Source organism: Dacryopinax primogenitus (genome assembly GCF_000292625.1).
Source record: "Dacryopinax primogenitus strain DJM-731 SS1 chromosome Unknown DACRYscaffold_5, whole genome shotgun sequence".
In the NCBI taxonomy this organism is placed as follows: domain Eukaryota; kingdom Fungi; phylum Basidiomycota; class Dacrymycetes; order Dacrymycetales; family Dacrymycetaceae; genus Dacryopinax; species Dacryopinax primogenitus.
The window spans coordinates 125,368-139,931 of record NW_024467202.1 but is presented as its reverse complement, the minus strand read 5'-3'; the positions used below and the strand labels follow the sequence as shown (position 1 = coordinate 139,931).

The 14,564-nt window shown below is 53.6% G+C and overlaps 5 protein-coding genes across 5 annotated transcripts; 1 reads left to right on the top strand and 4 right to left on the bottom strand.

Moving 5' to 3' along the window:
• Positions 1–29: 29 nt before the first annotated feature.
• Positions 30–1,379, bottom strand: DACRYDRAFT_114867 (P-loop containing nucleoside triphosphate hydrolase protein; the record flags this gene model as incomplete). Its single annotated transcript, XM_040769895.1, has 5 exons — positions 30–612; positions 650–910; positions 953–969; positions 1,029–1,245; positions 1,296–1,379. The coding sequence occupies 5 exons, from the start codon at positions 1,377–1,379 to the stop codon at positions 376–378; spliced, it is 816 nt and encodes a 271-aa protein (XP_040630364.1). The 3' UTR covers positions 30–375.
• Positions 1,380–2,922: 1,543 nt separating this feature from the next.
• Positions 2,923–5,530, top strand: DACRYDRAFT_21055 (uncharacterized protein; the record flags this gene model as incomplete). Its single annotated transcript, XM_040772207.1, has 3 exons — positions 2,923–3,872; positions 4,188–4,425; positions 4,548–5,530. 3 exons carry the CDS (start codon positions 2,923–2,925, stop codon positions 5,295–5,297), a joined length of 1,938 nt encoding a protein of 645 aa, XP_040630363.1. The 3' UTR covers positions 5,298–5,530.
• A 119-nt stretch (positions 5,531–5,649) lies between these two features.
• DACRYDRAFT_77084 (DnaJ-domain-containing protein) lies at positions 5,650–7,502 on the bottom strand (the record flags this gene model as incomplete). The annotated part of the gene is made up of 6 exons (XM_040776248.1): positions 7,262–7,502; positions 7,090–7,212; positions 6,951–7,037; positions 6,311–6,901; positions 6,116–6,261; positions 5,650–6,067 (listed from the first exon to the last, which is right to left on the bottom strand). Exons 1-6 carry the CDS (start codon positions 7,358–7,360, stop codon positions 5,650–5,652), a joined length of 1,464 nt encoding a protein of 487 aa, XP_040630362.1. The 5' UTR covers positions 7,361–7,502.
• A 282-nt stretch (positions 7,503–7,784) lies between these two features.
• Positions 7,785–9,153, bottom strand: DACRYDRAFT_14594 (Aldo/keto reductase; the record flags this gene model as incomplete). The annotated part of the gene is made up of 9 exons (XM_040771047.1): positions 7,785–7,931; positions 7,984–8,138; positions 8,192–8,328; positions 8,382–8,520; positions 8,574–8,625; positions 8,661–8,736; positions 8,802–8,905; positions 8,957–9,042; positions 9,099–9,153. 9 exons carry the CDS (start codon positions 9,151–9,153, stop codon positions 7,785–7,787), a joined length of 951 nt encoding a protein of 316 aa, XP_040630361.1.
• Positions 9,154–9,897: 744 nt separating this feature from the next.
• DACRYDRAFT_114863 (uncharacterized protein) lies at positions 9,898–11,290 on the bottom strand (the record flags this gene model as incomplete). Its single annotated transcript, XM_040769894.1, has 4 exons — positions 9,898–10,174; positions 10,225–10,457; positions 10,504–10,895; positions 10,945–11,290. 4 exons carry the CDS (start codon positions 11,288–11,290, stop codon positions 9,898–9,900), a joined length of 1,248 nt encoding a protein of 415 aa, XP_040630360.1.
• Positions 11,291–14,564: the final 3,274 nt, after the last annotated feature.

Here is a 14,564-nt window from a genome sequence, read left to right as displayed (position 1 = left end):
CTGACTCTGACTCTGAATCTATCCATTCCATTCTATCCAAGTTAGCGGAACATTATTTGACGAATACCCAACAAACTATAACCCCAAAGAAAGAACACAACAGAGTACAAACAAGGAAACACTTGTGTACAGATAGCCGGTGTACAGTACTGTATATTATCTCCCATCTTCCTGCTCCCATTTCCCATCTCCTGTTTCCCGTTTCCCATCTTCCAGGAGTCAGCTGTCACTCCACTTCGAGGTAAACGACCTTTCTCTCCCCGTCTCTTTCCCCATCTCTCCCATCGTCTCTTTCTTCTTCTTCGTCCTCCTCTCCCTCCCCTTCCCGTTCGGCCTCAGTCCCCCCACTCCCGCTCCCCCAGCTAGCCCTCGAACCTAATTCAAACCCTTCCGGACTCGTCGACCCCGACTTCTCTGGGAGGGGGTCGGGTTCCCAGGGTCTGTGTTTAGGAGTGCGAGGTCTGGGGGATGGAGAGCGCGGGTGGGGATGGGGCCGAGGATGGGGGCGGTGGGAGTAGGGGTACGACTGGGTGCGGGACGAGTGAGTGAGGTGAGGATGCCGGGTACGGTAGGGTGGTTTTCCTCTGCTTCCTCTTCCTCCTCCTGCTGCTGCTGCGGTCGATACCGACGAGCTTGCCTGGTCTCTTACCTCCCCCTCCCCCTGCTCCTGCTTCGGCAGTACCTGAGCCCTCGCACATGGCCTAACCTGCTCCCCAATATGTCTCAAAAGGCTCTCCATATCCTCCCTAGCATAGCCTCTTGCCCCATCCGCCAAACACAAGATCCTGTCAAAGTCTTCTGCGTAGGTGGGGGGAGTGTACTGGTGCGCGAAGCGCGCTAGGATGGAGAGGGCGTGATGGGGTGGGACTGTGGGGTGCGGGGGGCGGTGGAGGAGTCTGTCGGCGCATACCTGCAGAGCTGTTAGTAGGGAGTTAGGGGAGGGGAGGCGTACTTCTTGGGAGGTGTTTACTGTGCAGTTATGAGCTTGAATGCAAGAGGGAAGGGAAAGCATAGAGGGATCAACTCACATCCCAAAGCCCAAACGCTCACTCCCCATTTCCTTGCCAACTCCGTCCACACCCTCCTCTGCTCCGGATCAAAGTTGCACCTGTCGATACATACTGACAATCCCTGCCTGAGGGAGGACTCTGCGAGTTGGTAGACGGCGGTGCGCGTGCCGAGGTCGTCTTGGTTGCACCGGATGAAAGTTGGAAAGTGGGAGGAGAGGAAGAGGGCGAATGTTGACTGTGGGGGGGGTGAGTGAATAGGAGTGTGAGGGAGGGGGGAGGACACACTTTTCCTGATCCTATGAGACCACATAGGACGAGGACTATTTGTTTATTGGGGAACTCTGAGATGGGTGGGGAATGGGGAGTCATTGATTGAATGGGAAAGGGAAGGGGAGGAATAAGGGGGGGGGGAAGGGGAGTGGGTGAATGATAGGACAAGGGAGAGTGACTAGATAAGGCGCAATGTGGGGGAGTCATGAATATATTCCGGTCATATCGGATATAACTAACACCGATACACTGCCACACGGGATCATCCTTGTTACTCTTCACCACGCTTCACCTTCACTCTCATTCCCTTGTTCATTGTCAGACGACCACCCTCATCATGGATTAATATCCTTTTATTCATTATCAGCAATGAACGTAACAATCCTACCCCGTTCACCCTCCTCTCCTCCCCATCAACAAGAAAAAGCAGTTTCATTCTCACTCCCTCCTCAATCTCCAACTCCAGCTCCCCACGATCCAGAAATATCAGAACAAGAACTCGCCCAGCTTAGAGAAGCACTCACTAGCTCAAAGGATAGGTTATGGCTCCTCAGAGTAGGCGATACAATGGAGCGTTTATTCGCAACGGGGTACGTCCATCGCCTCACCTCATTCCATTCCCGCAACGTAGCTAAACCTCATTCCTTTAGAACCAAGAAAACCGAATTCAACCCTCCGACAAGCTATCAACGTATGCTCATACACCGCTGTGCAGCCCTATACCGTCTCGTGCCAGAATCAGACGGTGCGGGGAAACCTATTACAGTATCCCTCTCAGCGGGGAGTAGGATGTACGCCCTTCTCCCTCTTCCTCCCCGCACTGCCGCACTTAGCTAACACACCTCTCTCCTCTCCTCTGCTCCCCAGTCCCAAAACCCGCTTAGCAGACCTAGTACCAACCGAAGACCCCCAGCCAATCCCGATGCAAATCATGCGCCGCTCTACCCGTTCCGCCCTCTCCTCCTCCTCGGCAGGGGCCAACACCTCGCGCACAGATTCCGGAGAATCGGAGGACGGCGAAACGGCCAGTCGGAGGATGACGATTGCGGAAAGGGAGGCGGCGTACGAGGCTGCTAGGAGTCGGATTTTTGGTGCTGGTGCAGGGGGGGAGGGGGAGGGGAAACCTACTTCCGCTTCCGCTTCTGCTTCTGCTTCTGCTTCTGCGCCTAACTTGCTCTTCCCCCTCCCCGCGCAAGACCCACTCGCACCAGACAACGACGCCATGCCTCGTTCCTCCCCTCTTTCCCGGGAAAGGTCCCGGGAAAGGGCCAACGTGTCCCTAGACCCGGATGGAGAAGCGGATACGGATGGAGAAATCGACCCTGCGTATCTTCCCCGGGAAGAGGAAGACGACACCGACCCTGTCCCAAGGCCGGAAGTACTGTTCGCGACGCTGTATAACCCGCATTCGGATCAGGGCGGCGGCGCCGGCCCTGCTTCCCTCGCTGGCGCTGGCTCGGCTGCGGGTGCTGCGACTGGAGCGGGGGGAGGGGTGTACCCTCTTCCCGTTTTTCAGGGATACGTCCCCCTGCCTATGGGATACTCTTACCTTCCCGGAGTCCCCGGAGTGCCTGGAGTCGGAGTAGCTGGAGGGTACTTCCCGTCTTACCCGCTTGGGGTGGGAGTGCCTGTTGTACAAGGGATGGGCGTGCCTGGGATGGGGATGGGAGCTGTCGGTATGGGTATGGGCGTCGGGATGGGCATGGGCATGGGGGTAGGGATGGGCATGGGCATGGGGGTAGGTGTCGGCATGGGCATGGGAGTAGGGATGGGGATGGGAGTGGGGATGGGGATGGGCTATTATCCAGGTTATTGTGCGCCTTATATGTGGGTTGGGGAGCCTTCTGCCCAGCAGGGTCAGGGTCAGCCAGGGCAAGGGCAAGGACAAGGGCAAGGACAAGGGCAGGGAACGCCAATTCAAGGAGGGCAAGGACAAGGGCAAGGACAGGTGCGGGAGGGGGATATCCAAGGACACCCGGAAGACAGCCAGCAGGTCAAACCTGGAGCTATGGAACATCCTCAGCTGCAGCCTGTGGCAGGGCAGACGCTGGTCGGCGGGCAGCCTGGGGTGGATTTGCAAGGTCAGCAGCAGGGTCAGCAGCAAGGTCAGCAAGGTCCGCAGCAAGGTCCGCAGCAAGTCCAGCCAGTCGAACTCGGTTTCCAGCAAGGCGTGCAAGCTGTACAAGGTGGGCAAGGTGGGCAAGGCGTGTTCCCTCCCGGGAACGGGAATGGCAACGGGAATCAGCACATCCCGCTCCTCCCTTCGCTGGGCGTGTCCCTGCCTCACCACCCTAACCACCCGAGCCATCCCCAGATCCAGAACCAGAACCAGAACCAGCTGCCGACGCAGAACCAACTGCCGACGCAGAACCAGAGTCAGAACCAGAGTCAAGGCCAGAGTCAAGGCCAGCAAATCCCCTTCCTACCCAACTCCAACTCCCACTCCAACCTGGGCTCGAACAGCGACACTGGCCAGAATTTTCAAGGACCAGGACCAGGACCAGGACCGGCAGGGGCGGGGGCGTTCAACCCAAACCCGAACTCGAATCTGAATCTGAATCTGATGAACCCCGCTCTGGGGCAGTATACAGGGTATCAGCCTGGGAATCGGACGAACGGCACCGGCAACGGCAACAGCAATAGTACGGGGAACGGCAACGGCACCGGCAACGGGAAACATACGCATCTGCATCCCGGCCATCATCCCCCGCACGGACAATTCCCTCACGCCTCGCACCCTCCCAACACCCACCAGCATCATCATCCACACGGACTACGTTCCTGGCCCGGAGCAAACGGCAAGCCAGGCCCCGGTCCTGGTACGGGTGGGGGAGGTCAAGTGGGGAATGGAAGACAGATGCGGACGGCTTGGAGTTACGCACCTGCACTTGAACATGGGTTTGATAGGCTCCCCCCTGGTGCTGGTGCTGGTGCTGGTGCTGGGGCGAGGGCTGGGCCTGGCCCGGGTGGGAACATGAACATGAACCTCAATATGGGGATGGGGATGGGGATGAATATGGCTCTCGGGACGGGGATGAGCATGGGTATGGGTATGGGTATGGGCCCGAGGAGCTACTCGGGCTTGAGTAACGGTAGTGGGGGGAGTGGGAGTCGGACCCCGCTCGATGATGGGAGTTCAACTGTTGTAAGTATTTCATTTTCTTGCACGGTATACTGCTGACCCTTCCTTCTTTCCTTCTATCCATTCCATCCCACCCCATTTTATTCCATGCGACTCGACACGTCTCGACTCGACTCGACTCGCAGTCCTCGTCCACCTCGTCTTCCTCCCGCGCGACATACACCTCCATCGGCTCCGGCCGTCACCCTCTCCCGCCCAGACCAGACTGGGCGATAACCCTCCCCTCCCCCCCTAACGCAGTAACCGGTGACCTCCGGCCAACATCAGCGATGTCCACCAGCTCAGGGGTCTCTGCTTCCTCCCTCTCCCTCTCCCGCCAACCGCACCCCAGGCCTCTGGCAGTCACAGTAACCACAACCGATTTCCCTCCTCTGGGTCGAGGTGCTCCGCTTCCCCAGAAAACCCAGCTGCAGCTCGGAGCCTGGAGCGGGGGGAGCAGAGCAGTCATCGACGCGGCGCACAATACCCCCTCGTCCTCGTATGGAGAAGACTTTGCTCGCCCTGGCCCTGGAAAGCCTAGTTCGGAGCTGTACGACCCTGCACGGCCTAGAGCGCCTGTGCCTGTGCCTGTGCCTGTCGTCGCCGCCGCCGCGGGGTTACGTCCTGCTAGCGGGCTTGCTCCGGTTTGGGCTACCCCTACCACTCCCGCGAACGCGAATGCGAACGGCACTGGACCGGGCGGGTCTGTCGGCAGTCTCAGCCCACAGCTCGTACCCCGCCAGTCGACACCAACGCAGAACGGCGCACTAAAGTTGGGGAACGACCCTGTGGACACGGCCATGTCTGAAGTACTGGCTCGTCTGCAGTTAGACAAGCTCCCCGGGCCAGCGGAGGTTACCGTAGAAGGAGAGCAGGTCGCACCGACTGTGCGATAATGCGTGAGCACGGGATACCGGCCTGCACGCTGCACGTTATTGGCCCTCCCATCCTAGATCATCTTTCTTATCTTCCGTTCTGATGTCACTCGTACTCTCCGGAGATCGAGCTGTCTCCTATGCCTCCTGTCCTATTTACTCGTCTGCTGACTCGTCTCATCACTGCCTACCCTGCAAGCACAACATGTTGTATCATCAGAGCATCAGCATCGACTGAGAATGGCACTTGTTTTTCCTCCTTTCCTAATATTAATCATATGCCTCCATGATAACGTCGCGTCATTACTGAATCTAGGGATAAAAAAAGGAATTCGTGAACAACCAGAGAGAGGTAAAAGACAGCGTAACGCCTCTACGCCTTGGCGTGGGTGTGGGTGTTGGTGTGGGCATGAGCATGAGCTGCAGCCGCAGCGGCGGCCTTGGCATCTTTCCTCTTCTTGCTCTTTGACTGTGCAGCCTCAGCGACGAGCCGCTCGAGCTCTCTGCGCTCCTCGTCCGACTCGTCCGCCTTGGTACTCTTGAATATCGCGCCCAGGTAGAAAAGGCCCCTGGCCCTATTGAGCAGTACCTGATCCGACACTCCCTTCTCCTTGAGTACACGATCGCACACTTCACGCAGGACCTGGACGACCTCAAATCGCGTTCCCCGCCAGGAAGCGAGCAGGATCTTGCTCGTCATGTCCTTTTCGAGGATGGCAAGGTGTTCCTCAGGGATCTCGCCTTTCTCGGACATGCGCTCCATCTCCTGCATAGTTGCCTGCACGGATATCCTGGGAATGCCTTTAGCAGAGCCTATGAGTAGATAGACGATGGCTTACGCGCTGCTTAGCACACCGAGACCCTCCTTGATGAAAGAGCCACGCTCCTTCATGCGGGAGAAGAACCCCGGAATGCCTAGGAACTTGCGCGCCCTGAGGGCAGATGTTGCCTTGATAGCGTAGATGTCTCCGATTGTGTGTAGAAGCTATACCCTCTTTCAAAAGCTGCTCCAGCATATCCAGAGAGAAGCTCACCTCCAGGCCAAAGCTCTCAAACTTGAGCTCCTCCGCCTCGGCCCTCATCTTCTTCTCAAACGCCTCGGTATCCACATCGCCCTTTTCTCCAGGGTGCTTCGCTTCAACGAACGGCTCAAGCCTCTTTTTGAGCTTCTCCGTAAGGTCTTTGATACGCGCCTCCATCGCCGCAGCGCGTTTGGCCTCGATCTCCTGCAGCTTCTCTCGCTGCTCCTGCGTGAGCTTGTTCTTCTTCGCCCGGGCAGCAGATTTCTCCTCTTTACGCCGTTCGCTCACACTGCTCGCCTTGGACGATCGACCCGTGCTGTCGTCGATACGCAGCATCGAGGAAGAGGCGATACTGCTTTGGTGAGAGAGCGTCGGTGCTTGTGAAGGTTCGGCCGCAGAGGGGGCTTCGGGGGCAGGTGGGGCGGGAGTCGTTTCCCCCCAAGGAGTGGTGACGAAGATGGGTGTCGAAGTGCCTGCTGTCGCCCCCGCAGGAGAGGCAGTGCCTGATGCGGGCGGTGTGCCACCCGCAGGCTCGCCTTCCTCATCCTCGATGATGACGCCTGCCATATCGGACATGTCCTTAATGAGAGAGATCTCCCCCACCTGAAGCGGTGATCAGAAGTTGTATAAAGAGCACAAGAGGGATGCTTACATAGTCGCCAAATGCATCCCCACCGAAGATCTGGGCAAAGAACTCCATGGGGTCCGGGACGCCCTCCCCTGTGGCAGTCGGTTGCAGCTACTCAGCGATCAATAACTTTCACACATGCGAGTTGGAGATCAAGACGCACCCCCTTCTCGCCTTCCTTGTCGTATATCGTCTTGAGTTGAGGATCACTCAAGACCTCATACGCCCTGCTCATCTTCTGAAACATCTCGCTCGCCTGGGGCGAAGAGTTCTTATCCGGGTGCCACTAACCACCACATCAGCCATGTTTTCGTTACGACAGTGAAAAAGCGTACTATCATCGCCTGCTTCCTGTAGGCTTTCTTGAGCTCGGCGGCATTGTCGATATCGACTGACACGCCCAAGAGCTCATAGTACTCAGTCTCGCGGGGCATGATACGAATGATTGCGAACTAATGCGTTGACTACGCTGATAGGTAGGCCTGTGGTCAATGTCTGATAGAACTTCTGTCCCGCGTGCAGTAATGATATTCCGATGAGGACTTGGAGAAAGTAAACGGAAATGTTGAGTGCAAGATGGTCGAGTGAAAGGTACGTTCTAAGGGTTTTTGCTACGCGTCCCGGGATTGAATGAAACCATCTAGCGCCTAAGTCATAACGAGTGTTGAAGGCTGCGCAACACGGCCTCATTGCACTCGCACACCCGGTGGTCAGTATACACATTTTTCAAGCCAAGGATAGTCATGTATTCGAACACATCTGGACATGACAACTTCTCTAATGATACAGAAAACCAGCCACATTCGTCCTTCCAGCCACGCATTAGTCACGTGCGGTATGGGATTGACAATCAACTTCTCAGTTCTTCTCCTTGTATGGCCTCGACCAGCCAAGCTGTTCGTACGTCCATCCAGAAACAAGTGGCGGAGGCCCGTAATTGCATAGATGTACATTCTCGTCGATACTGTTCAGAATATCCATGTCTTCCTTGTCCAATGTTGGCCGCTGGATCATCGAGTCAGACAGCGTGCGGTAAGATGCGCTCAGGCACACTCACGTTCAAGTTCTCCTTCTGCCGTCCCGAATCTGTACTCTTCGGACAAGCAGTATATCCGCGTGCTAGATGCCACGCCAAGGAGATCTGCGCTGGGGAGGCGTTGTGTTTTGAAGCAACCTTGATGACTTCAGGATGTTCGCGCACTTGTGCGTAACCTGGGCAAACGTTTGTTTTGGGATTCGTGTTAAGGGGGTGCGAAGTCACGTACCGGTAGGGGAGTACGCAGTGAGCATTATCCCCCGGTCCAGACAGTACTTCACCAGCTCATTCTGTGCCAGTAACGGGTGCAGCTCAACCTGATTAACTGCTGGGACAATCTTGGCATCTTTCAGTAAGATATCGAGACTGATAGACACTGATCAGTTCTATGCCCACGTGGATCCAAAGTCAGAACGCACTTTTGGACGCTAAAGTTGGAAATCCCAATGGCACGGACTTTGCCCGTGCCTACCAGCTTTTCCATATCAGCCCACGTCTTGGAGAAGGTCGTCTCCTCGTCGAGGTCAGGCTTGCCATCAGCACGCTTGGAACCGTCAGCTACCATATAAATGAGTTGGCTGTGCCGCCTAGTGAGAAGTAATGTCACATACGGCGATAATGGAACGCCATGGGCCAATGCATCAGATACTGTGTCGTCGTCAGCTGCCTTGATCACGTTGCATACATGGGTAACGCACAAGATCGAAGTAGTCCAACCCCGCTCGCTCCAGACTTTCCTCCAGAGACTCTGCTACTCGGGCATGGTGATTCGAGCTGTTTTGAAGTCAGTGTCGTACCGAGACAACGGATATCTGTCGGGCGCAAGCTAGAGCACTCACGGTAACTTCGTCGTGATAAAGATCTCTTCTCGCGGGATACCGCTCCGGCGCACTGCGTTGCCGACGTATTTCTCAGTATGATATCCATAGGCGGTATCAAGATGCTACAACGTTCACGTCAAGTACCCTTCGGAAAGTCGAAAGTCATGACGCACGCGATAGCCGTTCTCAAGAGCAGTGAGGATCCACGGCTCAGACTTCGCCTGTTCCTCTGGAGTAGTACCGGACCAGCAGCCAAGGCCTGCCAAAAGATTAGATCGTGCACACTCCGAGCGGAAACCGGAATATCATACGAACCGATAGCAGGCATCTTTACTCCATTGTTAAGCGTGCGGATCGGAATCGTGGACATCTTCGTGAGCAAGCGTTGTGCAGTCAGAGACGGCCTCGGTGAACAGTCGCACACGACTCTCGATTGTCAGACCAATAAATATCCGCCAGCAAGCGTAGCTCGGAGGCCGGTGCGGCCAACCTCCACAGAGGAGATGACCGTTACCCGGGGTTATTCCTCATCAATTGACCCGGAGGTGACGCCTCGAATAGGCAACCGATATTGCGTCATTTAGGGTCGCTTCAGACCGATGTGACTGTGCGCAAAACAGGATTCGCTTCTGCACTTGGCATGGCCAGCAAGGAAGTTGAGATGGTTGTGTTGAAATTTGGGAAAGTGAGTTACAGGACAATAGAACGAGGTTGGCGGAAGGAACCATCTGCGCGGCTCCTTGACTTTGGGTAAAAGGAGCAAAATAACAGAACATTAGACGATTGCACCAGTGTTACTAGTACTCCTACACACCATGTACGCCTCGAGTGAAGAGATATTTAGAAATAATCCTCCTTTCCTACAGCCTCTGACAGCGCTTCTCCCTCATCTCCCGACTACTCCACCTCGACGATCTCCCTTGATCTGAATTTTGTCACCGATCCGGTACGTCTGTCATCGATTACCAGGATTATATGTGTTGGACCCGCGGCCGGCGCTTATGAGGCCTCTTCCGATAGATTTGGCGAGGAGCCTCGCTCTCTTGATTCCCACACCACTGCTCAGAGCCGGGACGCGGTTCCATAACCAAAGAGCGTTAAGAATAACAATTTTTTAGTCTCGCATTCTAGCCGGCACAAATCTCCTTATAACCACTTCTCTGACGCTGAACATCCCCAAACACCCCGGCCCGTCCAACGTCCGACCGTTGGTCCGGGTCATCGCAGGGATAGTCACATACGCAAGGATGACCGTCTTCTTCACTTGAGTATTGACACGACTGATAGTGCTGAACCAGGACCATGTGAATGGCTCTGTACTCATGCTGGAGAAGGGGCAAGAGACAGCATCCTCCGGATCTTCATATACCGGACATATGACAACGGCGAACCTGCAACTGTTAGTACTTCGGTCACTGAAACTGAGGAATGGAACACAAACTCGGCATGAGTGAACACCGGACCGCGCTTGTACAGCAGGTAATCGACACAGAACTTGATCCCGCCTCGGACAACCCAGCCCAGGGAACGGAAATGATGATAAACAATATAATTGATGAGGAAAGGGTTGTCCATGCGGTGGGACGCGGCTCGTGCTGCGGGTTGGAAGGGATTGGGAGAAGCAGAGGCGGAGAGGCAGAGCGACCAAAGGGTTTGCAGGGAGAGGTATTGACCCTGGTCGAGGTTAACAGTAGAAGTAGAGTGTTGAGATGACACTTACCGATTCAGTGTCCAGTATTCGCAGACAATCTAGCCCCCATGCAAGGAAGAATGCCTCCTGCAGCGTCAACTGCAGATGCTCCATGTTCTCTACGTCGTCTTCATCAATCGTCTCGACCCCGTCGGCTCCTTTCGTCCCATCGTCTTCCTCTGTCCGTGACGGTCGGTTATCCGCGTTGCCCTTACATGCCGCAGGCTCAAATGTCGGACGAGGAACATTATGCGGCGCTTTAGCCAGAGGCACGTCATATGTCGCCGATCCCGGAGAGGCGAGCGAAGCGGAAAACGATGCTTCTGCCTCCTGAGCAGCCTTCTGGATCGCAGCTGCTCGGGAAGCCTTGAACTGCTTTCTTTGCTCTCGCCTCTTTGCAGTGATCTCCTCGGCGGTCATTACTATCACTCTGATAAAAATTCACCTAGGAATAAGAAGAGAGAAACTCACCATCACCCCCGTTGAGCTGCATGACCCTTCTCGTCAACCACGTCGGCTCGCTGCGTGACAAACTCCCCTTGCCAAAAAATCCTCTCTCCCACAACACCCGCACATCCCCCTTTCCCGTAACCCACACGCTTCGTGTCATCGGATCATAGATAGCTGAGAACTTGGGGTTGACGATCCTTGTTGGAGAAAAGAGCCCGAGAGAGGTCGTCGACCGCGGGGTTTCGAGCAGGATGGGAAGGGGGTTGGCGTAGATGACGTTGTTATTGTTCTGGCGTCGCTTTGGTTTTGTCGGTGCCGCTGAGAGTGGTGGTGTGGACGTACTTTGTCCAGCAAAAATAGCAGCCATTATGCACAAGAAACTTGTCAGAGCTCGAAGGAGAGAGATGATATATTGTCAAAAAACAGCACTGCCACTCTATAGTAGTTGATGAGTCACGCTCTTTTAAATTTGGCCAAATTCCACTACCGTCTATCGCTTGGCGCAGTAGCGCCCGTACACTATCAGAAAATGAACATATAACCAACAGAACCAGTTACGCCATATAAGTTGCAGAGCCCAGAATAATGTCTAGATGTCCCTTTTCGCCTCTCACTGTCCCGCATACTGTACTGCCTTCTCCCGATCTCTCCCTTCCGTTTAAGTGTCGAGTTTGCGCCAAGAGTGGCAGTGCAGGACCCTTGCGCAGCCTTAAGGCACCGGAATTTGATTCCATTAGACTATTTATGTAGTCTATATGTATATAGAGACGTATTGGCCTGTGGCAGGCCAATCCATGCCATGTTATCTATTCTCCCCTAATTGATGACTCAACAGTTGGTAGCAGGAAACCACAATCTGACCTCAGTCCTTCTCTTAAAGAAACTTGGCAACAATGACTACACCCACTTGACCTGCATTGGCTCCTCCAGACTCACCTCAGAGCACCATTGTCCCAATGCAATGCATTGAAGATGGTGCCACAGTTGGCCAATGTCCACCAACACCTCACCCAAACACATCCTCTGCTGCAGAGGCAGCACACCAAGCTGCTGGTGCAGCCATCTCCATGGCTGAAGACCAGGCAAGCTTGGTGCAGTCAATTTGGGATCTGGTACAACAAATGGTTCTGCTCTCCCAGTCTTGTGAAGTACCACCAATTACAGAAGTTGTTGGGCAAGAACAGCAATTTGACTTCAACCACCTTCTGGCTGGCTGGAAGGATGCCCCTCGCTTTGAAGGCCTTACCTCTGAGAATGTAGGAGTCTGGCTTCAGGCTATGGAAGATGGCATGGAACTCTGTTGGGTTCCCTCAGAATGGAAGGTCAATATTGCTCAGTCATTTTGCAGTGTGGGTGTCTCAGCATGGTGGCATGACCTGGATCTGAAACCTGCCATATGGGAAGACTTCAAGCAGAATATGAAAGCATGCTTCTGGTCTGCCAACCAAGACATCATCAGCTATTGTGCTCTGTTCTCTCTGAAACAGGGTGACACCACCCTTGACAAGTATATCCTCAGGTTTGAATCCAAAGCAATGAACACCACCAGACTTGCTGATAAAGTCAAGGTGGCTGCATTTGTCTCAGGGCTCCAGTCCAGAATCCTTAGTCAGCTTCAGTATGACTTGGAGCAACACCCAACTGGTCTTGACTACCAGTGAGTTGTTTGGCTTGCCCAGTGATATGACAGGTCCTTCATTCCCACAGGCCCCTCCATGGGAAGTCACCAGGGTCATCGACTTCAGAAGAAAAACACCACACAAGTTTCAGAAATGAATGCAGTTGCCTCAGGTTCAGGCACCCAGCCAAAGCTTTGATGCTGGAACTGCAACAAGGAAGGTCACCAGATGAACACTTGCCCTGATCCCATTACCAATGCTGCCAAGAAGAAGGCAGAGGAATTGAAAGCCAAGTATGAGGCGGGAAAAGGGAAGGGATGCCAGTAGAGGGCCCACTGTCCATCCCAAAGAAGAGCCCTATCAGCATGTGGGCTGGCCATGAAGTCAATTGTCTGTCAAAGATGCTGTGATGCAAGAAGAAGACACCAGCTTCAATGTTGAAGCAATTGAGTTGAGTGCCCTGCCCAGAAGTGGAGGACACAGTGTTGTTTTTACCATGGAGTTACATGGCATGATGGCCAATGTGCTTGTGGATACTGGTGCTGAAGAAACATTTGTTTTGGACTGGTGGGCCAGCCAAAATGGCTCTGTTTGGTGAGAGCAAATAAAACTGTTCACTGTCAAGACTGCACTTGGACAGCAAGTGGAACAAAATGAAAGAACCCAACTGAATCTTGCTCTTGGTCACTCATATACTGGACAAGTCTTTGCTAAACTTGTGCTGCTTGCTACCTATGATCTCATCCTTGGCTGGGATTGGATCCTGAAGAATGTTAGTTACACAGACTGGGATAAGGGAGAATGGCACCTATGTGATGCTGCAGGTCACCCTCATGTCTTCTGCCCAACAGCACATCCACTCTGTGCCCAAATTTGAGAGCTCTCAGTAGTAGAGCTTGAAGACCAGACACTGCTAAGTCAACATGGCTTCTACTGAGTAATGTGCAAGCAAAAGAGCAAAACCTTCATTGCCTTGTTATTCTCAGATGAGACTCCAGCATCTGGAAAGAAGCTGCTGAATGAAGTCATGGTTGGGAAGCCACATTTTGAGGAGGAACCAGCTCCAGGCACACAAGAAGCTGTGGAGCTTGGTGAACCAAAACTGGCAGCAGTAGGGGAGCCATTGCAAATGAGGTTGCAGAAGGTACTTGATCACTACTGCTCTTGCTTCACTAAAGGTATTCCCCATGCATCCACTGTGTCACAAGAAGTAGAAGCACTTCTTGAGACAGGAGATGCAACTCCACCAGCTGAAAACCCAAGACCCATGAACCAGCCTTGGTTGCATGAACTCCGAGAACAGCTGAACAACCTCCTCAAAAAGGGTTTTATTCAACCCTCCACATCACCATGGTCATCACCAGTATTGTTTGTGCAGAAGGCTGATGGCAGTTGGCAAATGTATATTGACTACTGGGCTGTGAATGAAGTGACTGCAAGAGATTGGCATCCTCTACCACTCATCTCAGATTGTCTGGATCAACTTGGCGGAGCAAGAGTTTTCTCCAAGATCAATATGACATCTGGCTTTCACCAGCTTCAAATTGCAGCCCCACATGTTCCAAAAACTGCTTTTTCTTCAAGATATGGGCACTATGAATGGCTTGTAATGCCATTCGGACTGCAGGATGCACCAGCAGTCTTCCAACGACTCATGAACAGAGTGTTGGGACCATATCTTCACTGTTTCATTCTTGTATATCTCAACAATATCTTGATATACTCAAAGACTGAAGAGGAACACCCAGAACATGTCCGACAAGTCCTTAAAGCCTTGACAAGTGCAGACTTGTACATGAACCCCAAGAAATGCGAATTCAGAGTAACATCAATGAATTTTCTTGGACACCATATCTTGACAAGTGGTATTGCAGTGCAAGAGGAGAAAGTTGCCATGATCAAGGAATGGAAACAACTGTAAACTGTGACAGAAGTCTGATCCTGTCAGGGCACCAGCTCATTGCTTGGTCAAGAGACATGACTAAGCCTTTATGACATGGAAGTAGCTGGTATACCTTGGCA